Here is a 26,455-nt window from a genome sequence, read left to right on the forward strand (position 1 = left end):
TTGAGAGACTGTCGCGTCAAGGTACAAGGACCTTTATGTGGAGGTATGTCACCAGGGACGGTCTATTGGTATTTGTTATTTTGGAGTAGATTATGAAAATCTATTCTGGACAAGGCCCAGCCTGGTAAGGACCCCCTCTTGCATGGAAATAGCCTTGGATGCATGTCCTTGCCTCCCTGCTGCTCTACCATTGGTAGGCTCATCATCCTCATCAGTTTCAGAATGGCCTGAATATACAAGTGCTTCCTCCTCCTAATCCACACCTCTTCCTCATCTTCTTCCCCAGATGTTGGGCTTTGTCCACATCCTCATTGTTATCAAATTGGGGGTTCCTCCGCTGTGCAGTGTTGTGCAGCATGCAGCAGACAACAGCTATTCTTGAAATCTGAGCGGTCAAGGCATCGGAATCTCATTTTGAAAATGCCAGCTGTCTGCTCAATGTTGCTCCTGGTGATGACATGGCTGCTATTATAGTTTTGTTCTGTCTCCGATTTTGGGTGCCTAAAGGGTGTCATTAAACATGTTCTTATCCCCTGGGAGCCATTCCCAGATTTGCATGGATGGATGAAATAGATTGGGGAGTTGCAAATTCCTTAGTATGAAGGAATCGTGGCAGCTTCCTGGGAATTTTACACACACTTGAAGAAACAGCTTATTGTGGTCACAAACCACTTGCTCATTGATGGAGTGAGATGACTTGCAGTTCACCAAGATGTCTACATGCTAACTTGGGGCCTTAATTGCAACATGAATGCGGTCAATGATGCCCTGCACTTGAGGGAAGCCTGCAATTTCAGCAAAGGCCATAGCTTCCTGAGCCTGAGACTCAAGATCCATGGGGAATCTAATGTACTCCCCCACATGAGCAAACAGGGTATTGGTCACTTCCTTAATGCATCTGTTTGCTGCTGACTGGGATATATCATCCAGATTTCCTGCTGAACCCCGGAAAGAGCCTGAGGCATAGAAGTTCGGTGTCATGGCTATCTTCACAGCCACGGGGAGGGCATGGGGCTCGATGGTTTGTGGCCCCAGTTGGCTGCTACACCATGCGATGAATGTCTGTCATAACATTACCACTCAATCTGAATCTTCTTTGGCACTGGTTTTCCATCATGTTGAGGTATGATGTCCCCTGTCTGTACACCCTGGCTGTCCTCCCCCTCCTCCTCCTCCTGCTCCTTCCTGGTGCTCGTGCCGCTGCCTTTTCCTCATGATCTTCAGCCCTCCTTTTGGTCTCCAGCTGCTCACTTTGACTGACTTCTATTGCCTCTATGTGAGAGGGTACCATGCCCATCCTCAATGCTTCTTTGGAAAAAGCACTATGTGTACTTCTAAAGCACTAATTTCTTCCTTGCAAGATTCAGTGGGAGCAACAAAAAATTGCCTTGGCAGACCAGCAGCCCTGCCCTCTCACTTCCTTGGGTCACAAGAGGACAGTGGAAGTTAAGTTCCTGGCACTTCGGGGCACTAACTGAAAACTTCAGTATAACTTTACAATGGTACCTCACCTCTTCTAAGGGGTACCCTGGCTCTCCAAAGCAAATGTGCAGAACACAGACCTCCTCTGACCTGGTCTGCTTTGCACACTTCGGAATTCACGCAGTTGGGTAAAAATCAGCATGGGTGATTTAAAAGGCCAGCTGTCACCACGAATACACATTAGCAAACCCCAGCCTTGTTCCAGTCCTGTCCCTATGAAGGTGGGAAATGCCAGGTTCAGCAGCGGGGCTTAGAAACTTCAGCCATTTCCAGGCTTCTTACCATGATGGAGAGCCTTTCCATTGTGGCAAACGCCTGGGCCCTGGTGTTGGTGTATGCTAATACAAGCATGATATCTGTCTGCCAGGTGGTGCCACTTGTCTGGTTTTGGGGTGAATGGCCAATAATTTTTGCATATCTAAACCAGACAGTAAAAGTTTACCTTTCAACATTTGCATTTAAAAATAAGCTGTGCAGTGTGTGATCAAGTCAGCCTGCAGCTCTAAGTTTACAAGTGAAGTCAGTCCAAAACCCCTACTCCTTGTCTGGTTGTGGGTTGACAAGAGATAACCCTTATGTCAATACAGGTTTGATTTTGGTACTACCTGCTTTTGATGCAGGCTTTGTGTTCATTTAGGTTAGTTTTAGTATTGGCCTGTTGTGTACAGTCTAACATTGCTGCATGCCTAATATTTGTAGGAGGTTAGTTTGGTACAAATGCAGCTTCAGTACAAGGCCTAGATTCAGTATAGATATCATTCATGTCTTCCATTAAGGTTTATCCCCTATTTTCTTTTCCCCTTCTGGAATCTTTAGTGGTGTTACTACAGTACATTTTTAAAGAATGTTTAAGTCTAATTATTATTGGAAGTGATAAATCAGACTTGAAGATTTTCCTGGGGTTCTGTTTTACTAAGCACATTATTGCATGTATAATGTTTATCATATTTCTGAACTTTATGATAAGCACACCATGAACATTTGACTGGTTAGTTTGAGCTCTCTGTTTATTGCATATGTTCTGAGCAATGCTTTCATGACTGTCTGCCAACTGTGGGTTTGTGATGATTTTAGCAATCAATTTTTCATTCAGACTTTTATACTAAATTTTAAGTGACATGATCAATAATCTCAGAAAATGTAATGTTAAATAAATTGTTGCAGTTGGGTTCATGTTGTTTCAATTCTTGACTGGGGACCTGTGGCTTCTAATACTGGATGTAGAGAAATGGATTACTGCACCACTCAGTATGCTATTGAATCATATAAACCAGGAAGATGACATTTGAACTTCTAAACTGTACTATATTTGCTCATCTCATTTGGGTGGCAGTGATAGGAATAATGTAGATAACGTAATGTAAATATTTTTTAGTGATTTCAAGGTTATAAATCTTTAAGACAGAATGGGAACATTACTTCTTATCTAGATTTTTTTTTCAAAGCTGCCTTACTCTTCTCCTCTACCCTTCTTTATTTCCCCTTACAATTTTTTCTCTGGTATTTTCATCTATCGCTTCCTTAAGGCACTGACTGCTTATTACGGTATGGTTCCTTGGATGCCAGGTATCTTCCAGTACCTTGCTCAAGTGACTTTCTCTCCAGCCTTCGAGTGTTATTAAAATGAGTGATTTTCCCATATTTAAGTCTTACCCCATTGTGCACCATGTCCCAGCTAAGAGGGCAAGCAGGAGACCTGCATCTTGGTGCTTCACATGGTCCCAGATGCACTTAATCCAACTGCTGAAAGATGCACAAATATGGCATGGGGTGACTCTTTCCCTCTTTGCAGAGAAGTGCCTGGCATGTATTCAGGAATTTGACAGCCTTTCTGAGATTGGAAACTTATCCTGTGGAGAATTGTGGATGTGGACTCAAATCCTATTAGTATGCTGGAGCCATCACTACATTTGCCCAATGTTTAAGTGGAGGTTGTTTTTGTTTCGTCAAGCCATGCTATTACTGTGTATATGTAAGTGTTCAAAACTCCAAGAATGTATTATTCTTCAATGGTTGGATTTAGATGGTTAAAGGTTTTAGGAAAATGAAAGAAGACAGAAAATAAATTAACTTGTTTAATTAATTTATTTTGGGATGGAAAAGAAAAAGCATAAATGGTTCTCATGATTAAGAAAAATGTGATCCTGAATAAAACTCTCATCTTTCTTTATTGTGCTATGGAAGTTATATGCATTTCTTGTATTCAGTATAGTAGCAGATTAAATTGAATAACATGGATCACTCAGACCTTCATCAACAGTGTAATTATTATTTGTTGTTTCAAGAATTGTTCGTTTTAGACTAAAAGCTACAGAAGAATCTGTTTTTAAAATAGATGCCATTCATTATCTGAAGCTGATTGCAATCCCAAATAAACGTTATCAAAGATATTTCTGAAGGGAAGTAACTTTTAAGATGCTCAAAATAAATATTAAAGACCAATATTAGTCTCAGAAATTATTACTTCTAACTTTTTTAGTTGAACTACAATGCAACAATGCAAGCACAGGTTTACTTGAGGGCTACTCTCAAGAATGCTGGAACATGCAATATCATCGAGCTGCATCTTGAATTCAATTCTGTTGATACTGAAAATTGGCAAACTGCTCTTGGTGTGCTATGAATACTGATACACTCCATTCTTAATGGAGCTAGAGAGCAAAAGAGTGGGAAGGGGTTATGAATGTCACAAGTCTACATAATAGATGGGCTGGAATGCCCATCATTGCTATTGCCCAACATGTATTATCTAAGAAAATTTCTGTAATGAGTTCAATAATTGACTCCTCGGGCAGAATTTAATGCCCTCCTCCATGGCAAGTTTGGTGGTGGGGGAGCATTTAGTAAGGTGGGTGAGTGGCAGATGGAGACCCCATCGCCTTCCCACTTTCACCCTGATTAAGTCCGTGGCAGGAAGGTTCATGGACAATCTGCTGCCAATTGGGCCCTTAAGTGTGTAATTAATGCCCACTTAAGGGTCTCAACCTGCCGTCACTGGGATTCACCCAGTGGCGGGCAGAGGGTTTGCCATACAGAGAGCTCAACACAAAAACCTATGCGTGGTTTCTTGCAGGCTTCTGGGGATGAGGTGGGGGTGTCCCTTGTTCAGAGACATTTAATGTCTGATCAAGGGTTCCAGCCGCGAGAAAGGGGGGGCCCCCTTTACTGCTGACCCTCCCTCACCACCACCTTCCCCTCGACTCCCCTCCCGCTATCACTCACCTGTGGCCTGTAATCTGGTGATGATTGTAAGCCTCTGGTGTGTATTGTACTGGCAGCAGCCATCGCCATCCTGGTGGCACTGCTATTTAATCAAGCTACCAGCCTCTGATTGGCCGGCAGCTCTCAGTGGATGGAACTTCCATACCCAGGGTCCCTGATCCTGGGAAGGCCCGCCACTGTCCGGTTAAGTGTCTGGGCCTTACCGAAAGGCCCGGTATAAAATTTCACACAGGGCTCTCCACCAGGTGGGCAAGACCCATCTTGCCTCCATTAAATATTGCTCCTCATCATTCCAAAACTTTTATTTTAAAATTATGACAGTGACAATTGAATGTGAGGTAAAAGATATTCATCTAAAATTGTATCTTTTGAGAAATACTCTGAATTTTTAACCCAGCCACCTGCCATTCCCCAAAATGATTGTCACAGGATAACCTGCTTTAAACTCTCTGCCTTAACTGAGAAACTTGTCTTTCCATCAAATTTTAGTGTCTATGTCCTACAGGGGAGACTCTTAGAAGGACTATCTTCCCTCTGGGAAAGATTTGACTCTACAGTTAATGCTTGTGGAGGAGGGTGTATTAGAGGTTTCGAGATGCTAAATTATCGCTTCTTTCTGTCTTGCTCTTGTTTGCTCCCTGCATCTCTCTCTTTTTAAATGAGGTTTTGCTTATTTCTCATTGAGAAGATCAAATGTGCAGTTACATTTGCCTATCTGCATTGCAAACTAAAAAGCATGTTGCTCAACCCAAATCTGATCAACCATACTTGAACAATTATTTATCTGCTAGAACAGTGGGCTTCATTAATTTATTTTTTTAAATGAGAATGAGTTAACCCTGGCAACTGACTCAGATATAGTATAATGAAGTGAATCATTAGGTTTTAGCGACATGTTGATACAGGCTGTTTTTAGCCCCTGAGGGTATTTTTTTATTAGATACTGCTTTGCTACAATCTTTGCCTTTTGTGCAAAGGGAAAGGTGGAACTGTTATCGTTGGACTAGATTTCATACTGTTTTTTTGCTGAGTTTTTTTTTGCTTTTTTTTCATAGAATGCTCTTTAGTTCCCAAAACTTTTAATTTGTTTACTTAACTTTCTGTGTTGGTCTTTTGTGTGCAATCATCGCTAATACACTCATAATTGTTATATATGTTCTTCTAGCAGTTACACATTTCCCCATTTTTCACTGGAACCATTGCTTTTAATGTAGTTATTGTATTCATGTCATGTGCTGCATTCCATGTTCAATGGATGCATATTGAGCACAATGTTATTGATGTTCTGTATCATGAAGCATGATTTTTCTTTTCGTTCATTGTATGTCACTGAAGAATGTAATTTATGTTTTTTGTTTTTTTTTCTTGCTTTTTTTTTTTCTCCCTCTCTCCTTCTGTTCCCTGTTGTGTCCCGTCTCCTCTCTTGTTTGACCCTCTCTCTGGTCCCATAGGAAGCATGCTGACTGCCCACAGCTACTGGATGTGGAAGATATGGTGCGGATGAAGGAACCCGACTGGAAATGTGTTTACACTTACATTCAGGAATATTATCGCTGTCTGGTGCAGAAGGGTCTGGTTAAAACCAAAACCTCCTCCTAGGGATTAACGGAGTGAAGGGTGAGACCTTATCTGATTTAGAAATTTTAGGCCTTAGCAGACTTTGGTAAAAGTAAGTTCTTTATTTTTCTGCCCTATCCAAATTTTTCTTATTAACTTTAACTATTCTTTGAACTTCTCCCTGTTTGATGCTGTACTGCTCCTGAGTTTTGGTTTTTAAGGATGCAATTGTTCTCTCTCTTCCATTATTTTGGGAGTGGTATAAAGGAACTTTAGAAAGGCAATAAATGCTTGGCCCTCTTTAATTATTTATCTCTCTATATCTGTTTATATTTCTCTGAATCTAGCTCATGCGGCTTCGCAGAATGTGATGTTTTATTTTTATGATGAAAATATACTTGTTTCATTGCATTTCTACTATATTCACGTTTCACTGGGCTAGATTTAGTGTTTCCCGCTGATGAGTTTGAAGGCAGGGGGCATGTTAAATACAGAGGAGAACCTTCCTGCATGGGCTGGTAGGGGTGTCCTCCTTAACGGGCCCTGTGGATCAATCAGAGGGCCAAACCCCCACCCCAAGGTTGTCCTTTCACCATGGTCTCTCAAACCCCAGCTCCCTGCCCCCCTCACCTTGACCTGTCAGCTTGGTACCTGGCAAGACACCCAAACACTGACCCAAATCTTGATCCAATGCCGCAAGCCTCTGTCTTCAAGTACTGGAGAGATGCTGGCTTCTAATTGACTGACAGCTCTCTGAGGCGGGTCTTTCCAGTCCAGAAGGACAGCAATCCTGCCTCCAGCCTATTAATGGCTAGCTGGCAGTTATTTGGCTGCAGAATAGCCGGTGTTCTCCTCAGTGGGCTCCCTTCTGACTTTTTAGCTGGGGGAGTGGGTGAGAAATTTAGTACCTCGAATAATTCAACCCACTGTCTCATGCTCTCCCTAATTCTTGACAGAATTTCAATAAAACAGTTTGATTCTGAATGTTATTTAAAGTTTTCCCACATGTTACTTATTCATTGTTTTGCTCCTGATCTCAGCTGAGGTGTTGGTGTCTTTTCAAGTAGCTGAGCTGTGTTATTGAGAAGGAGGAGTCTGGCAGCTCAATCAGTGGCATGTCTCCTTATAGAATGGGGCAAAAAGATCTATCAAAGCTTCAATTAGGCTTGTCTTAAAAATAGCAAGACACGTTGACCTTCACTTTTTGTTCTCCTCTGTCTCAGCTCTTTCAAATTACATTTTTTGTGAGGGAACAGTTGCAAATCAGGCTCATTAATTATAACTCATATTTAAGAACATAACCTATGATAAAAGCAGGAGGAATTTCCATGGTGTGGCACTGGAATAAAGGAAAAAATAAGTATGGGAAAAATGTCAATGCAAACTCACACACAAGTGCTTTTGCGGCTAACAAGTCATTTGTCCTTGAATACCATCTGTATGTGAAGCTCGTTGAATATTACTGTGTATGGAATTTCAAATAATGAAAAAAGCAGGAAATATATTTCTGCTACTGAAATATTTCAAGATTGGATTGAAAAAAGTCTGCAACTTACTTGCCCTTTTGAAATTCCTGTTGTTTTAATCCACACTATTAATCCATGCTGTACTTAAAGGTAATTTTAATTTGCCTTTTTGAAAAAAAGTTCATGCTTTAGCTGGGGATTAAACTTTGTTATTAAGTAACAGTTCATGATCTAGGACCTAATTTTTAAATAATTTACCTTGAGATCCCTGTTTATATTTGTACCAGAATATAAGGATGCAGTTACTTCTGTGTACTGACTAATTGCTGTTAGCAAAGGGCACACCTTTGTTTAAAATAACTCAATTATATTCGTACTACCCATTATACCATCTTCTCTGGCATATGAGAACATAAGAAAAAGGAGGAGTATGTCATTTGGCCCCTCAAATCTGCTCTGCCATTCAAAAAAATCATGGCTGATTTAATTGTGGCCTTAACTTCACTTTCCTGCCTCCCCACCACCCCCATAATCCTCGACTCCCTTGTAGATCAAAAATCTGAATCTAGATCGGCTGAGTTAGGTAATCATAAAAAAACAACCATTTGGGCAAATATCAGATGGCTGCCAACACTCATGAAAGTGTGCCAGCATGAAACAAGATCAGAAGGTAATGAAGGGAAAAAAAACAGAAGCAAAGAATTTCCACCATGTCGATATGAAAATACTGGTTAAATTACATAATTTCATTTCAATTTAGGCTACATTATGGAAAAATACGTGGCTCTTAAGTTTACTGTATCAAGTTGGTACTCTGGTTAGGATCTCATTCTAGCCTATATACATGCAAATACTTTGTAAACCTTTATGCTACAGACTCATTTAATGGTTCGTTCAGTGATTCAATAGGTACAAAAGCACCTAAAAAAATCAAAGAATTTTTAAAAAGCAGGAACTAAACTAAGGGTCCAGATGTAAACTGTACCATAATGGTGAAAATTTACTAATTTATACATTCCGTTATACTTTTCAGTATAGCATTATTATACACATAAATGTATAACAGTTTAGCTTTGTGAACTAATGCCAGTTTAAAGAAAAGAACATTTCCCTCCCCCTGACTTGTTATCCCTCCTCTCTTGTGTCCTTTTGCTTTCTAATTGGAAAGCTACTGGGAAAACCACTCATTTCCGCAAGTAGTTTCTAAAGGGTCAATGATTTAATTGATCACCGATCCCTTCAACATAATTTCTGGTACACTGTGTGTAGAATGTTTGAAATGTGGAGGTATACCTATCACTTGGGTGTATTGCACTAAAAGAAAAGCCAAATCATCGGTAGAGGGCATAATACAAACAGTTTCAGAAAGCATTTAATAAGGTTCCTCACAGGTGGCTTGTTACAAAGATTCAAACTTCTATAGTAGAATGGATAGAAGGTTGGTTGACAGTCAATAAACATTCGATTAGATTTAATGAGTTTTGCCTGCACTGTGGAAAAGATGGAAGTGGAGTAACCCAGGCATCAATACTGGGCCCACTTTTGTTCCAGATGGATAGATAGATAGATGATTTGACTTGGGTATAAGGAGTACAAGATTAAAGTTTGCTGATATAATAATGAAGGAGTCTGTGAAAGACTTTAGGAGGGCACAGGTTGAATTAATGTGCAGACTGGTGGCAAATGCGATTTAATGCAGAGAAGCTTGAGATAATGGGTGGAATCGTCCCAGATTTGCACCAAGTGTGGTAGCAGGTGGGAAAAAGGACGTTTTACCCGCCAGCCTCAATGGCGGCTTTTCATGCTGTATCAGCCTATCCCACCTCATTAAAATGCATTCCCGGGAAACATGCCATTTTGATGGCAGGCAGGCTCCCATTCACCCGCCATGCTATCACCTCGCCACTTCCTCACACCGGGTGTCATATTTAAAGTGAACACCTCTCAGTGCTCCCAGACAAGAACTGCTGCAAAGAAGACATGGCCCCGAAATGCAAGAAGACTGCAGCACCCCCATGGTTTAACAACACGTTCCTCGAGCGCCTTTTGGATGTAGTGGAGGCCTGCCGTGATGTCCTCTACCCCCAGTCTGGCTGCAGGAGGGGCAGCAACATCACCAATCCAGCATGGGAGGTGGTGGCAGTGGTGGTCAGTGCCAAGTCCTGCAAAAGAGGCCAGCCACCTAGTGCAGAAAGAGAATGAATGATGATCCCCATTCCACGAGGATGTCACTCTTCTCATCACTCTCAATTCACACACTCTCACACCCATCACACATCGACTGGGCCTTCACTCACTGCCAGTTCAAGGGTCATCACCATGCACTCTCTCATACACTCCTTCATTGTCCTCATCCCGTCCATGCAACCACTCAGCACCCACACATGAGACCGACTGAGAATGTAGGAGTTGTGGACGTTCCCTGGGACCCGTGTGCAGACCTAAGGGATGCATTTGTGGTGGTCGCACTACAGCTGAACACTCAGCGAATGGAAGGCCTCTAGTTGACATTGTTGATGGCTTGTTGCGACGGAGATCTGAGCGCCACATGGGTGCAGCCAATGGCACCCTGCACCTGTGGGAAACCTAAGATCTGGGCAAATCCCATCACTCTTGCATCCTGGCTTTTCTGGTCCCAGGAAAAATGCACAAAATTGTGTGCCTTCGTGAAGATGGAATCCATGACTTCATGGATGCATTTGTGGATGGAGGCTTGCGATATCCCACAGAGGTCACCTGTGGAGCCCTGAAAGGAGCCACTGGCATAAAAATGAATGGCGAAATCACTTTTATGGCTGTGGGCAGTGGATGTCTTCCATGTCCCCATCGTGCCGAATCCTGCAGCAGCTGGCAGATGTCACTGACCAGTTCCCTGGGCATGCACAGTCTTCAGCGACACTGGTTCTTGGTCATCTGCAGGAATGAAAGGCGGCGTCTATAGACCCTGGGTCTAGCTAGGTGCTGAACAGCGACTGCTCGCTGTGGCACTTCAGCAGTGTGTGCAGGAGCCCCAGCCATCCCTTCTTCCTGAGGCTGCTGCTCTTCCCTCTGCCCAGTCAGGGGCCTCGGTCGCTCTCTTCTCCTTCATCTCCTTACCTGTATGCCATAAGCCATACAGCTAGGTCATCAGGTTCCATGCTCCTGATGTTGCACTGCTGCTGGATGAAAGAAAGGGCCGCATGGGTTAGCTTGGGTGTTCTAAGAACCCCTCTTGATGAAGTCTGAAGGTCCCTTAGCACTTCCCAGAGAGTGTTGGCCACCACTTGGATGGCCAGAATTTAGTGCGCTGCATGTCTACACGAGACCCCACCTACCTCTGCCCTGCTCCACCTGACCAGTTGGCAATAGCTTTGCCCACTGGACTGCATGCCGTGCTCTCAGCTCTAGCGCAAGCATTCTCCTAACCTGCACTGCAAGGCTGCACTGTTAGCTTCAATCATAGGAGAGACTGGTCCAAACCTGAATTATGACATTGCAAGGGGCTGTGAGCACCTCCACCAGTGATTGCTCCATGGCCGGCTTTAACAAGGAGACTGTTACAACGTGTCCACTCGTCCAACTGTTCTACAGTCCACTAAAACTCTCATAAGGTGGTAGTCTGTGCTCAAGGGGTGAAAGGTTCAGGAGCATTTGATGGCAATTTTATACCTCTGTGTTTCTTGAGTGGGCAGATAAACTAGAGGCCCAACTCCAAGCATGTCAATGTGGCTTTGTCTGAACTGTCTCAGCTGTGGAGGAATGATTACTTTATACAAGGTTTCCCTAATACGGGGCCACTTCACTTCCCCCCACCCAGCAGGTGCTTGTGCACTACCATCACCAAGTCACCTCAACCGCAGTGCAGCCCTTGCATGCAATCGATGTGCTCAGATGATCCAGCGTGGGGGATGCTTCCAGCGAGCTGGGCTTATAATGATATGCAGATATATTACAACGTGGTTCCCGATGTTCGATGGTGGGAAACGTGGCCCGCCATTGGAAGGCAGAGCGGACAATTGCATGACGTTGTGAAACTGATTTTTGGCCTTCCTGTCATATCGTCCGCTCATACTGTCAAACACGCCCAAAGCCAGTGGGCACGGAAAATTCTGCCCAATGTATTTTGGGAAGAAAAGCAATGAATTCAAGTAATAAGCTAAAAAGAACGATGCAGAAGGGGTAGATAATGGAATGACCTAGGGAGCCAAATACATAATTCCGTGAAAGCATGAGTACAGATTGATAAAACCATAGATAAGCTATTAGCATTTTGGGTTTTAGAAATAGCAGCAAGAGTAATTAGGTGATGATTAGTTTCTACAGACATTGGCAGAGCCCTTTTTATAATACTGTATGCATTTTAGAGCACCCTACTATAAAAAGGACATTAAGTCTAGAAAATATATGGTGTGGACTGATACCAGGAATGAGAGAATATCATTGAGTAGAGCGGTCTTACAAAAGGTTTAGGTTTTTGATAGTCCTTCCCCATTTATTCTATGTTGTACAAGTTGTTTCTCTTTATTAAGGGAGTCAGTAATGAGATCAATTGAAAATTATTACTAAGAGAATAGAGAGGGCAGGGCTTTGGAATTAGTTTTGGATAGCTCTAGTGAAGTACAGCAGAAACTGGCTGGTATGCCTCTTGCTGTGCTGTAGGGCTCTTGGAGTGCTCCTTTTAAAGTCAACTCACTCTATTCTGTGTGTATTATATAAATTATGTTTTACTGCATTTTTTTTACAATATGTTTTTGTTAATTATCACAATTTGGATAAGTCATATCATCCAGTGATGAGAGTTTGCTTGTCAAACAATGCAGGCAGTCAATGATGCGTTAGCCTTAAGCTAGGTTACATCATATTTTGGCTTGAATTTGAAAATAACAATGGGGGAAGGGTTGAGCTAAGGTTTACATTAATATAGCAGTCTGTTTGTGAAGCAGCATGCGTCTCCTTGGCTACTAAACAGTGTACAAAACTGAAGCCACTTTATTGAAAAGATTTTCCACAGCCCCTGACATCTTGTTATTGCTGCAATCAATGATTGTGTATGTTTTATGTTTAAAAAAATTACAAGTTAAGTTTTTCTGTCAAGAAAATTAACAGGCATCTGTGAACTATTCCAACTTTTGAAGGTCACTGCCTTTGTGTGCTGTAAACATTGACTTTATATGGTGTTTCTTCTATGAGGCAATGATCACAATATGCCTTTGAGTCCTGCACATTATGACTTTAAAAGGAAGGTTGCAGTTATATTAATGAATTTGTTTCCTGCCAAAAATAAATTAGAAGGATTTATTTTTTAAGTGCTGTGCTACTTTCTTAGTTTCTTATTTGTAAAACTACCCTTATCAAATTCCAATGCCTGTCTTTACAAAAGAAAAATATAGGGCATAGTTCCAGCTGCCCTGATGGCTCAATTGATGGGGTGGAAATCTGTATCAGCCTGTTTTGGACCCAAACTTGGTGTTGTGCTGACAGCATACACCTAATCACGTGGCTGAACTAGGAAATCAAATTTGTGAGAGCCCCTCATTATCACGAAATAGGTGGGCTACCACCCGCACTGTTCATTCGCTGTTCATCCTATTGGGGGCTTGAGTATTTCTGACCTCATTTAAAGGCAACAGGAAACTTTTAAAGGTATACTTTGGCTGCAGGCAACTGGAAGACATGTTTTCAAAATGACAGGTCAAGGGTACACTGCTTCTCAGGTGCAGCATTCATTGCAGCATACAGCAATTGACCTTATATGGTCCATTGCCATACTCTGCATCCCCTACTATCCTCACCATCATTGCTTTTACCTCCTCTCTACTAACCTTCAAACACAAGCACCGATATTTGGTCTTGCTATGCACACCACGAAGTATCTTACTAGACCACGACCAGCGCACTTGCAGAGCACTTGTCCATCTTGCACTCTTTCTCTTCTCATATTCACATAGTTATGCCTGAAAGAATGCAGCTGCTTTCAGAAGCCACTCGCCAATCTCTGCTTATACTTGACACTAAAGGATAATCCTTGTTCTTCGCTTCACTTTCAGGTGAAGCAAATGCAGCATACCCAGAGGCTGAGGTAATTGAAGCGGGCAGCACTCATGATGACCATGGTGTCACTCAACAATCTTTGTAATCACCATCTCAAAAACTGGCAATATGGGTGGAATCTGAGCACCTTAGGCCCTGCCAGAACTGTGGGACCATTTCGGGTCTGGAACCTGACTCTCTGATTGGAGTGGCCAGTGGTTGCTCTTTACAGAATAAACTAATTGTGACCCCACTTCCAGATTCCCAGACCAGTTAGGGAGGGTGGGCAGGATGATGCTTCCATTCTGTCAAAGCAATGTCTTCCAATTAAAGGGACCATGGCATAGGTAAGAAAAGCTTACCAGCACTTGGAGCCTGCAGCAACCACATGAATGGAGAGGAGACTTGGCTGCTCCCCAGGCCCCTCACTCTTGCCTGGTAGTCCTTCTGTAGTATCTGAGGGATGACAGTGAGATGAGCTCTACCAAGGACAGGAGGAAGAGGAGAACCTCTCTGACCAAGCAGGTGTGGTGGAAGTGAACATCAGTATGTGGTCCCTCCAACCTGGAAAAAGTCCAGCAAGAGGATCTAGGACCTCAGGTGAGCATGACAGATGAGCAACATAACACTTTCAGGTGTCAAGCCCCACACTCTAACTTGCCCAGCATTCTCCTGCAGAGCATTCCTCAGATCAACACACCATGCAGCTCCACTTATTCCTTTTTCCCCAGGTACTTCTCACAGCCACTTGAGCTACTCATACTCACCCTCTGCCTATTGCCCTCTCAGATTCATATCTCACTGCAATCCTTGACAAATGATGCCCATCCATCCCCTCAAGCCATTATATCGACTTGCACCTCTTTGCCTTTTCTACTTGCAGGAAAGAGCACAAAACCTGGTGAGAGGAAGAGATCTGGGTCGATGCGCGCCATGCCCTCTGGTGACAGGCCCTTTGCTGACCTTTGCCAATTCATGCCCACCTGCTCTACTGGGAAGGAGGCCTTCTTCCAGGAGGCTGTAGATGTCCGCAGTGGCCTGCCATGAGAGCCTGGGTCCTTGAGACAATGGGACTCAAGTTATGTTGATAGAGATGATTTTCTGCCTTTAATCCCTGTGTTGGGAGTCTCACCTCCTAGCTGGATCTTGGTCTCGATCCCATCTGGTCTGTGGAGGGACATGTGGCTGAGGAGAAGGCAGCTGGTGTGGTGATCCTGCTGCTGCTGGAATAGCTGGCAGTGGTGTGGCCTCTGTTCTTGACCCTCAACAAAGGTGAAAGGTGGAGCTGCTTAAATTGCTCCCATGCCATGGTGAAGGTTGGGAGCGCATAACTGCAGCTGAAGGTGAGTGAAGTGCCACACAGATGAAATTACTTCCTATCAGTCAGTGCAGGCACTCTTTGAGAGAAGAAGTGCTTTGAACAGTAGTCTTGCAATGGCCATGGCTGCAGCTGTTCAGTTTTTAAAAATTTCACTGAAGAAGTTTTTTTCCACTGTGGACTCACCTTAGTGAACCTGGCAAGTTGATGACAGATCGGGATGGAAAATCCAGGATCCAGACTCAAGCAGCTCATAATTGGCTTCCTAACAATCGCAACAACTTCTTTATTACTTACCCGACAATTCCAAAGAGGTACCTTGCTCACCTTCAGTGCCACCCCAGGAAAGGCCAGAAAGGACAGGATCACCAGGATTTAGATCCGTTGTCAATTTCTGGAACTATCCCATCCCACTTGCCCCTGAACCCAACTCAATGACCTAGGACCTGGAAAAATGCTGCCTTATTTGTATTTTTAAAGGTGACGTCAGCTCATAAAAGCATCACTGGTACACAGGGTCATAGGCAGTGGAATGGGATGGCCCAGGAAGCAGCATGATGGAGGGAGAGCTTTCATCCTAGCCCTGGTGTGAGGACAAAGATGAAGATGTCAAGGGTACAGCCTACAGTGAAGGACTAATTTCTATAGACTAGGGTCTTTTGAGTGCAGTGGGCAGCCTACCAGCAAACTTGATCACTGTGGCATAGTGGTGTGCTGAGTTGTCAAGCAGGACTTTGAAAAAACTGTAGAACAGGTTGGTAGTTCTGTGAACACTGCAGTGAAGTCCACAATGATGGAGCCTCTGGTGACAGCTGTGACAGTTTCACTGAAAGTTTAGACTGTTGCATAGCTGGGATACAGCATCTCCTCAAATTTTCAATCCATGAAAGAAAACATGGATTAGAATGTGGAGAGCTTCCAAAGGATCTCTACACTCCTTCACTCTTCTCATATAAGTCATGAGAGTCTTCAGGCACAACCTTATGACATTGGCATTGAAGTCATAGGAGATCCTTCTGCTGCCCTCCCTCAGGACAACAAGATGTCTGGTTCCCTGCCAGCTTCTGACCCAGGACCTTTGTTGGTTCCACATGGCCAGCTATCTCAGACTTTGCAAGCTGATGTTGAGGAGTAGCAGTCTGCAGCTGGGTTCTCAAAAGTTAGACTGTTTGAGATTGCCCAGTACTTTAATGGAAGTGGGGTTCCCTTTAAATTGCACTGTTCTAGCCTGATCCCTGAGCATTTGTGTCATGTTTTCCTGCTTAAGAATGAGTCAATAAGAAGTCTCCAAACATAGTTTCCTGGAAGAGTTTTAATTAAAGCACAAGACCTCTGCTTAAATATTTTAATGAGCCCAGTGTTTATTTCAGGTGGCTGTCAGGACTGTCCAAGAGGTACTTTAACCAACATGACTGTGGTTACATTTTGTGCACGCTTCTGGTGAAAGACCATGAAATCGGTCTGCAGAATACCAATTTAGTACCTGAAAACTCTGAAATGCAAACAAATTTCTGCCCTAATAGATTTACTGAATTGTGTGAAACTGACTCATATACATCACTGGTATGATCCTCTGCCCAAATAGCTGACCTTTGCCAGGATGGCAGCTGAGGTGCTTCAATTAGTAGAAGGGGAAAGTTAGTGAGATTTGGTGTTCCTCATAATTATCTAGTGACCCCTATGCAAAAATGTCCATACGGGCACAGTGGGTAGGCATGAGTTTGGGTAACCTCAATGGAACTTGCGCATGAAGAATAGTTATTCGGGTGAGGAATGGCAGGCTGGTCAGTGCCTGTGGAACCGTATGCCAGCACAGGTCAGCATCTTCAGGAGTGATGAGAAGTTGACCCCCTTGGAGGACTTGTGGCACAGTGGGTATTACCCTTGCCTTTGAGCCAGAAGCTCTGGGTTCAACTCCACTCCAGGACTTCATGGCCAAGGAAGGTGCATGGCCAAACAGGTTGATATCAACTTATAGATTCTTCTAACATATGCCAATGGCAGGCAGTAAGAAGGGGAGAGATTCCTGGTCAGCCGTGTGATGGAAAGAAAATTAGAGCCTCTGCCATCACTAATCATAGCTCCAGACTACAACATCCATGTAAAAGTGCATGTTGCCATAGCAACTTGGACTCCTTGGGGGGAATGGTTGGTTAGATGGCCGGTGTGGATCAGATTGGTGTCTTCAACACAGGATTTGATCCTCGTTCTGACTGGGGTGGATTTGAGACCTCCCTCTTTGCCTTACCGTGGCACTGTGGGTAGTACCTGCTTTCAGGTAGAGACCTAAATAAGAAGAAGGTGATCCTCTGTAGTGTTGTTTTTGGGAATTCTAGCATTTAGGACATGATTATAATGCTTAGCTGCTAAGATGAAGCTTTGGCGTGTCCATGTAGACCAGCACTTGGATATTCTCTATAGTGATTTGTTCTACATGTGCATGTGCTAAGACCAACTGGAGGCTGAAGGACTTTTCTGTATATTGGCAACTCCGCAGTCCCTTTGGTCAGGGAAAAGCAGAACACCAGCAGGAATTAATTAACTCTCTTTTTATATCTGTACCAATTTGTAACATGTGCACTGGAAATTAAATTTCTTTATAGAAATATTGTTATGATCTCATAGAGACCAGTAACATTTTTTTTGTTTGAAAATCCAAAAATCTATTTACTAAAAGAATGAACCAACAATATTCAGTTTAACTCAAAAGAATTTTATAAAACAAATTGAAGAACATGAATACTGATAACCACACTCAATCTTAAATAGACAGCTACGTTAAAGATATTAAAGTACCTTGAATGCAGTTACTTATTCTCTAAACTGAAATTCTTAACTCATATTTCCTTCTACACCCATTTGACTTTCACCCCCAAAACTCAAATCAGATACTTATCAAAAATTGGAAGATTAACCACTAGGTCTAAGTACTGCATCAAAGATTTGTATAAGAATTGAGATTTCTTCAGCCTTCTCATTACTTCCACTCTGGCTCGGGAGGCAGAGGCAGTGGTGATCAGTGCCAACAGTGCACACAGAAGGTTGGCCATCCAGTGCTGCATCGCTGTAAACTCACATGCTCGCAAGCCCATCACACATTGACTGGCATCTCACTCACCGCCAGCTCAAGGGACATCACCACTCACCCTCTCACACACACCCTCACATCTCCATCTGGCTTCGTCTCCTCTGGAGACTGCCTCCTCATCTTGTCCATGGCTTCACTCAGCACACATGCATGTCTGGCATCTTTCTCATTTGGCCTGGCACGTGCCTTGCACAAACTCTCCCCATCTCTCTCCATCTGTCTTTATGCAAGACAAGATCACGCACAATCAACAGGAGAGGTCCCAGACTGGACATCAGGTTCCTCACCCTGTTAGAGAATTGTGCTTTATAGCTGGCCAGAGAGGACGTCGACCATTCCTGCAGTGATGGTGAGGTCAATGCCAGGTATCCACATGAGGCTGCCAAGAAGTAATAATCTTTACTTTCTCTCCTAGGCATATCTAACATGTTGCCCTCAGGCAACCTTGACCCCGACTCCAGCACTGAGAGCACCTCAGATAACCCTGAGGGCAGCACCTTTGAAAACCTGTCACAGTGCTGACCCACACCCTCTGCTAGCTAGGTTGGTGGGACCTAGGTATAGAGCAGCCTTGGGATCACAACCTGGTGTGTGCAGCACACAATCTGCTCTACAGCAGTTGGAGACAGGGGTATCCGAGGTCGCCGGCACTCAGATGACCCCTGGGGGCAAGGAATCTGCTGAGTCCAAGTCAGATGATGAGCCTCTGGACTTGGTCCTCAATCTGTTTTTGTAGCTGTAAAAACTATCATGGGAGCATCAGGGAGAGATGTCTGATGCACTCCTCAGATTGTAAGGGACAAGGGAGGAGTCCAACCACCTTCAGTCTGAGGTGATAGCGCCACCATGCTGATCCACCAAGCTCAACACTGGCATGATGGCGGCCACCATGGAGACCTTGGTCCAGGACATCAGTCCTGCACTGCTGCTTGGGCTGAACTCCATTGCTGATGCCATAATTGGCCTCCAACAGTGTCAACGTGATGAAGCTCAATCTCACTCCAGCTTCCCCTTCTTCTCAAGGAGTCAGCCAGGGGCTTCGGTCACCCATAGGGAGGAGGATGAGCAGCTTGACATTCAGGGGCCATCCACCCAGGACAGTCCCACCCATTGGGGAATGTCTGGCCGATCCAGATCCCCTTTTTCTGTGACCCCATCACCTCCAGCTCAACAGGCCAAGGAGGATGCACCTGGCCCACAGCAGGATACCCAAAGCTGGCCGGGTCCCTCCAGGTCTTGACCCTCCAGAGACACCTGCCAAAGTCATCACAGACAGCAGGGCGTAGCAGTCAGTAGGCTGCCTCCACCTTCACTGTGGATGCCGGGGAGCACCAAGATGCAGTAGCAGTGTTAGAAAGGTTAAGAAGATGTAACTCTTTCAAGTTAAAACCAATTAAACCAAGTTAAGAAGATGTAGTTGCATTGCGTGGCCACAGGTATTAATCACTTGTACATAACGTTCACTATTTTAAATAAACTCCCAATAATGTCTCCTTGTCTATGGCTCTTTGTTATGATGAGCAGTGTTCGTGTCATTCAGATGTGAAACCTTGGTTCCTACACAAGGTAAAGGCAAGTGGCTCAGTCTAGGGCCTCTTCCCTATGCAGTGTTGTAACCTTCAGAGCAAAGTGATGGTCCGGCTTCATGCTCACTAGACATATCAGTGATGCCTGCACCTCGATGGTGCTTGTCATTGCTGCCATAATATCGTGGGCAGGCGTTACCAAGTTCCATCATTCTCTGTGTGCTCTCAGCACCTTTGCAGTGGGGCTGGCCCCCCCATCTCTTCAGCATCTGCAACTGATGACGGTGTGGTCTTGAACGGGGGAGGTGATGAAGCTGCCAAACAATCAGGTGCACTTAAAGCTTCACAGCTGCGATCCAGGATATGACCCTCATCACAGAGTGCAAGCAAACTGCTTTCAGCCAAACAGGAGTCGCATTCGTAGATCTTCACGTCGCCTCTGTGGAGTGTACTCACTGCTTGTAGTCATCATCCCCCTGGAATCTTGCAATTATTAGGTCTTCCACTGTGTCTCCATGACATGAGCCCACGCACTGAGGATATGTGAACTGCCGTCAGCCACAAATGCACAGTGAGGATGTCAGGACTGTCCTCACCAGATCTCGTCATCATCTTTCACGAAACCTGTGGTTATTAGGGCCTCATGAGTGTGCCTGCCTCATCTGGCCAGTGTGATGGCCTCATCGCCGGGATCCTCACCTTCGAGGACCTCATCGCCATCATCCCCTTAGATGTCCTTCATATCGGAGGAGATGTGCAGCTCTTCCAACTCCTACTCAGCCAGGTCCTCCCCTCATAGCAGCGCCAGGTTGTGTAGCGCAGTAAGTTCAATGATGCACAACGCCCTCTGGGAACTGTATTGCAGTGCTCCACCTGATCTGTCTAGGCACCGGAACCTTATTTCAATATGTCTATTGTTTTGTGTGGGTCCCAGCATGACCGTCATTATACCATCTCTCTGCTACAGCCACATGGGCCTCATCAGCCCTTGTCTCCAAGGAGCCAACCCGGCAGCCTCTGTGGACCCTGGAAGATGTCAGGGGTCTGACACCTGCTGAGGATGTAAAAGCAATGGAAGCTCCCTAGGAATCATGTGCAGACCTTTAGGATGCGTTTGTGGTGGTCGCAGACCATTTGAACATTCAGCGAGTAGAAGTCCTTGTGGTTGATGTAGTTAACTACTTGCTGCCATGGAGATCTAAACACCATGTGAGTGCAGTCGATGGCACCCTGCATCTGTGGAAAACCAGAGATCTGTGCAAATCCCAGAGCTCTTGCTTCCTGGCTTGCCTGATACCGGTCGAAATGCACAAAGTTCTGTGCCTTCACAAAAATGACCTCCGTTAACTTCTAGATGCACTTGTGCGTGGAGTCTTGCGAGATCCCACACAAGGTCACCTGTTGAGCTCTGGAAGGAGCCACTGACATAAAAGTTGAGCACCATGATCACTTTCACGACCACTGGCAGTGGATGCTCTCCATGTCCCCATGGTGCCAAATTCTGCAGCAGGTGACATATGTGACTGACCAGTTCACTAGACATGTGCAGTCTTCAGCGACACTGGTTCTCAGTCACCTGCAGGAATGATGTGAGTCATCTATAGACCCTGGGCCTAGCGAAACACCCTCGAGTGACGGCTTGCTGTGGATCTTCAGCTGCGTGCGCAGGAGGCCCTGCTGCACCTTCATTTTGAGGGTGGTGTTCCTCCCATTGGCAAGTCAAGTGACTCCGTTGCACTCTTCTCCTCCTCCTCTGCTCCCTGTAAGCTTTGAGGCACACCGCTAGATCACCAGGCTCCATGATCCTGATGTTTGATCCTGCAGGATCAAAGAGAGAGACGTGTGGGTTAGCACATGTGTCCTAAGGGCCTCTCTCGGTTAAGCCTCAAGGCCCCTTCACCCATGCCGGAGAATGCTGGTCACCACTTGGATGGCCAGAGTGTAGTGTGCTTCATGGCTATCCAAAATCCCACCCACCTACACCCCACTTCACTTGACCGATTGGCAGCAGCTTCGGCCACTCAACTATATGCTGTGCTCTCAGCTAATGCACAGGCATTCTCCTAACACGTACTGCAAGGATGCGCTGTTAGCTTGATCCATGAGAGATACTGGTCCAAACTGGATTAAAGACATTGCAAGGGGCTCTGAGCACCTCCACCAATGACTGCACCATGGCCATCTTTCACAAGAAGATTGTACAACTTGCCTAGTCGTCGAATTGTTCTGCAGCCCCCTAAAAGACACATTAATTTGCAGTTCTGTGCTTGAGGGGTGGAAAGTTCATATTTTTTAGTTGCTTGAGTGAGCAGAAATGCTTCAGAGACCCAGCTCCAAACATGTCAATGGAGCTGCTGCTGAACGGTCTCAGGTGCGGAAGAATGCTCACTTTTGACAAGTGCATGGCTGCTTCTCTCACCCTCCACACTCCCCTACCAACTCCCCAGCATGTGCCTGTGTACTTCTTTCAGTCTGTGCTGCCTTGCCCCCCCCCTCCCCCCCCCGCCACCAGCCCCACCCGCACTGGAGCCCTTGCCCCAACACCGCATTGAAAGCCAGTCAGGAAAAAGAGTCTTGCCTGTGCCCCCCCCGCCAAATACATAGTGCCTCTTCCGTGATGTCCTATGGGCGATCCCTGTGAGCACTGGGTAAGGTTGTGTACGCTCACCTCCGAGTTCCCCTTGAAGTTCAGCCCGCCAGGTGCATACCTTTTAAAGGCAGTCGTAAGTCACACCGACATGGGAGGTAAATTTGATGTGAAGGGATAATTCCTGTCAGGCGTTACTTTGCATCCCATTAGCAGGATGCAAATCAGGTTTACGTCGGCCTCCAGCGGGATTCACAATCTGCCATGGCGGACACCATCTAATGATCCCACTGTGATTTGTCGCTGGCATGAAACCGATTTCTGCTCCTCCTGCTGAATTCTCTCCCACCCCACCCCGCCCCACCCGCCATGAAGCCCACCACCAATGGGAGCAAAAAATTCCAGTCAAAGACCTGCATGTCTTCTATGAGGATCAGGAATCCAAACTAAAATGGTGATAGTATGAAAGCAATAAACACTGAATCTTGCAAGGAAAAGCATCAGCTTTTCATCCTTTTCAGTTATGGCAGGGTAACCAGTGAAATGGCCACAGATTTCATTAGAGCACAGCATTCCTCACTTATTATTTAGCTTCAGGAAAACTGAATGCACTAAAAGTGGTGCATGTTGGACAGAAATATCCATTGGTCTGGCATTTCTTTACTTAAATTGACTTTGTTTGCTGGAATTGTAAATGTAAATAAATTTGCCACAAGGTTTTGTATGTGGAATCAATTTTCCTTTTATGGTGCTAATGAATGGTAGACGTTAATTATTCTGGATTTTGAGCTCCTAACTTGAGTCTTTTGCCAGTAATCTGTCACTTATGCACTAGCAGTTAATGAAATATTTCACATAAAATACTACTTAGTGAACACACTGTTGACGGTTGTCCCTTTAGTGATCTAGACCCTAATATCAGCTCCTTTGGCTAAGCTTCCATTTTTGTTTGATTTACACCTCTATGAGGTGCCTTGTGACATTTCTCTACTTTCTCTGCTTCATTAAACCAATTTTTTTTCATTCTGAGTCCCAAATATCTAGTTTTTCCTCCTAACTAAAGCACTGGCCCTGGTTGTTGGTGGTCCCTCGGAATCGAGGATGCCGTCCATCAGGCTTGGTGAGACTTCAGGTGACTGAGGAGCCCAAATCTGGATCCACATGTTCTTCTGCAGTGGGGGCATGTTGTTGTGCAAGGGTGTGGAAATCACAGCCCCAGGTTGGCTTCCTCCTGCTCCCTCTAATGCCACCATTTCACCTCGCTGTCAAATCGCTGAGCCTCAGTGTGGCTTGTGTCTTGATGGACCATGGTGGTGCCATGCCAAGCGATTGACAGCATTCTCCTCCCATTCAGTAGTGCTAATGTTTCCGTGCTTTAAGGTGACCTTGAGTTGTATCCTTATACCTTTCCCTTTGGCCACTCTCTGAGCATTGGCCAACAGAGAGCCATGAGAAGAGAACCAGCCAAGGGAGGCAGTTTTCAGGCATCTGGCAACTGCAGAGGTGATGATCCTGCAGGGTGCAGTTTCCCAGCCTGGAGAAATGGGACAGCCGATTTTTGTGGCACCTTTTCTAGCCCCCTCCCGATTCAGGGTATCATGAAGAGGACTGCTCAGATGCATTGCCTAAAGGCACCCCTATCCTGACACAGGTGCCTGACGACTATCACACATCCGCTGCGTGTGTGCAGAATCTTGTCTGGGGGCCTCCAGTTATTACAGCCTGCCCCTGTCGCCAACTCTCCATCGCCACAGGGCTTTTTGCCTGACAGAGGCCTGCTCATGGTGTAGTTTAGCGTGGGGACTCCAGTATGTAGCCGGGTTCCACACGGTGTTGATAGTTGGTGGCTGGATTCACTGGCGTGGTGGACTATGACGACTGGGGCCACTTGCTCTTTGCAGCCATTGGGGCCACAGTTCTACTCTGCATGCGCTACTATTGAGGACTTCTTGGATCGTTCTTTGTCTGGAACTTCCCCCTCAACCTTACCACCATGGGACACCCTACCAGGAGCATGAGACCATGAGACCATAAGACATAGGAGCAGAAATTAGGCCATTCGGCCCATTGAGTCTGCTCTGTCATTCAATCATGGCTGATAAGTTTCTCAACCCCATTCTCCCGCTTCTCCCCGTAACCTTTGATCCCCTTACCAATCAAGAATCTATCTATCTCGGTCTTAAATACACTCAATGATCTGGCCTCCACAGCCTTCTGTGACAATGAATTCCATAGATTCACCACTCTCTGGATAAAGAAGTTTCTCCTCATCTCTGTTCTAAAAGGTCTTCCCTTTACTCTGAGGCTGTGCCCTCGGGTCCTACTAATGGAAACATCTTCCCCATGTCCACTCTATCCAGGCCTTTCAGTATTCTGTAAGTTTCAATCAGATCCCCCCTCATCCTTCTAAACTCTATTGAGTATAGACCCAGTCCTCAAACGTTCCTCATATGTTAAGCATTTCATTCCTGGGATCGTTCTCGTGAACCTCCTCTGGACCCTCTCCAGGGCCAGAACATTCTTCCTGAGATACGGGCCCAAAATTGCGCACAATATTCTAAATGTGGTCTGATCAGAGCGTTATAAAGCCTCCATAGCACATTCCTGCTTTTATATTCTAGTCCTCTTGAAATAAATAAGCTTCAGACGGCACCGCTCTCGGGTTCATTGGGGGCATGCAAGCCTCTCCACCACAGCAAGGTGACAATCCTCGGAAAGGTTATAGTGAACTGGGATTTTAAAATATATTTTGTCTTGCTCCAGTGATTTCCACCAGGTCAGTGTCTATATCTTTTCTCCTTCCTCTATTATTAAGAATAACGAAGTGGATGAGGATTCTCCGAGAGCATCATTGCTCTCCATCTAATACTCTAACATTCCGACATTGGTAAAGGTCCACCCATCAAATGGGATGAAAGATAGTGTATGGCACAAGAGAGAATAAAGAAAATTATTTTTTAAGTATTAATTTCACAGCATTTTATAGTTCAAAGCGTTATTTTGATGTAATCTGCTTTATCTATATTTTCTCATTGCAGACAGATAGCTTCCTGTGATCCCCTGATTGAGGTAGAGGATATGATGATAATGGGCAAAAGACCTGATCCCAAGTGCGTCTTCACTTATGTACAGTCCCTGTATAATCATCTGCGGAGGTACGAGTAACAGAGTTGGGAGATGGAAGCCAAAATGTCTTGTCTTTCTGTTTTAAACAAAAATCAATCCACAGCATGCTTATGTTTTGAGACAGTTGTCAGAAAACATATATATATGTGAGTCACTGTGGGCTGCATTTACGCTTTGGGAGTTTGATTTTCTTTATGCATCAAGACAGGATGGAGATGTCAGGGTAATGAATTGTCTACTTAGTGTATATTGTAGAATCATAGTACATGACCATTTCTATTTCCAAATCAGTAAAAAATCAGCTTATAAATATACTGAGAGCCTTTTATATTATATATTTATCCACATACATATTTGCAAAGAGATAGGCATATTGCAGCACTGAGTTAATGTCCTGAGGCCACAAAACAACTTTTAAGATAAGGGAAAGAAAACTTGGGCATAATCAAGCAAATCTAATGATTGTAGATCTTGATTTGGAATTTTGATGCAACAACACACCAGTATTTTTCTCTCTCTCGCTCTTTCTATCACCCCTCTCTCACTCTCTCTCTCTCTCGTTCCCTCCCTTGCTCTCTCTCTCTCTCGCAACCCCCCTCTCTCTCTCGCCCCCCTCGCCCCCTTTCCGGCCTCTCCTCCCTCTCCCGCCCCCTCTCTCTCTCTGCTCCCCCTCTCTCTGCTCCCCTTTCCCCCCCTCTATCTCTCCTCCCCCTCTCTCCCTCCTCCCCCTCCCCCTCCCCCTCCCCCTGGTGCTCTCCCCACTTCACCTCACCTGGCCCAGATTCGGGTAGCATGCCATAGAATCTGGTCAATTTGTTGTCAGGGTTATTTCTAAATTGTACAATTGGAATTTGTTTTCAGGTTATATTTTTTATGGTTCACATCTACGAAAACAAATTGTGCATTGGTGAGACCAAAGGAAGTATGTGCATCATTTAGTTGTAATAAAAAGAGATGGCATTCCTTGTAGCAATCAAAATACTGGTTAATTTTAATAGATATTCTAATAATATAGCTGTCCTCATGCCTGGGTCTCTGAGAGAATATAAAATATACAGACACCAGGGTACGGAT

At 44.7% G+C, this 26,455-nt stretch overlaps 1 protein-coding gene across 4 annotated transcripts in view; it reads left to right on the forward strand.

Annotated features, from left to right (window-relative positions):
- Positions 1–25,974, forward strand: part of smtnb (smoothelin b) — a 416,118-nt gene extending 390,144 nt beyond the window's left edge. For 2 of the 4 annotated variants that reach the window (XM_041203609.1, XM_041203612.1), the window contains 2 exons: positions 6,156–6,321; positions 25,294–25,410. In XM_041203609.1, coding sequence (XP_041059543.1) covers positions 6,156–6,303 — 148 coding nt within the window. In that variant the 3' untranslated portion in view covers positions 6,304–6,321; positions 25,294–25,410. Of the gene's footprint in view, positions 1–6,155; positions 6,322–25,293 lie in introns of all 4 variants that reach the window. The other 2 variants (XM_041203610.1, XM_041203611.1) reach the window with 1 other exon arrangement.
- Positions 25,975–26,455: the final 481 nt, after the last annotated feature.

The sequence above is a fragment of the Carcharodon carcharias genome, chromosome 13 (genome assembly GCF_017639515.1).
Source record: "Carcharodon carcharias isolate sCarCar2 chromosome 13, sCarCar2.pri, whole genome shotgun sequence".
In the NCBI taxonomy this organism is placed as follows: Eukaryota; Metazoa; Chordata; class Chondrichthyes; order Lamniformes; family Lamnidae; genus Carcharodon; species Carcharodon carcharias.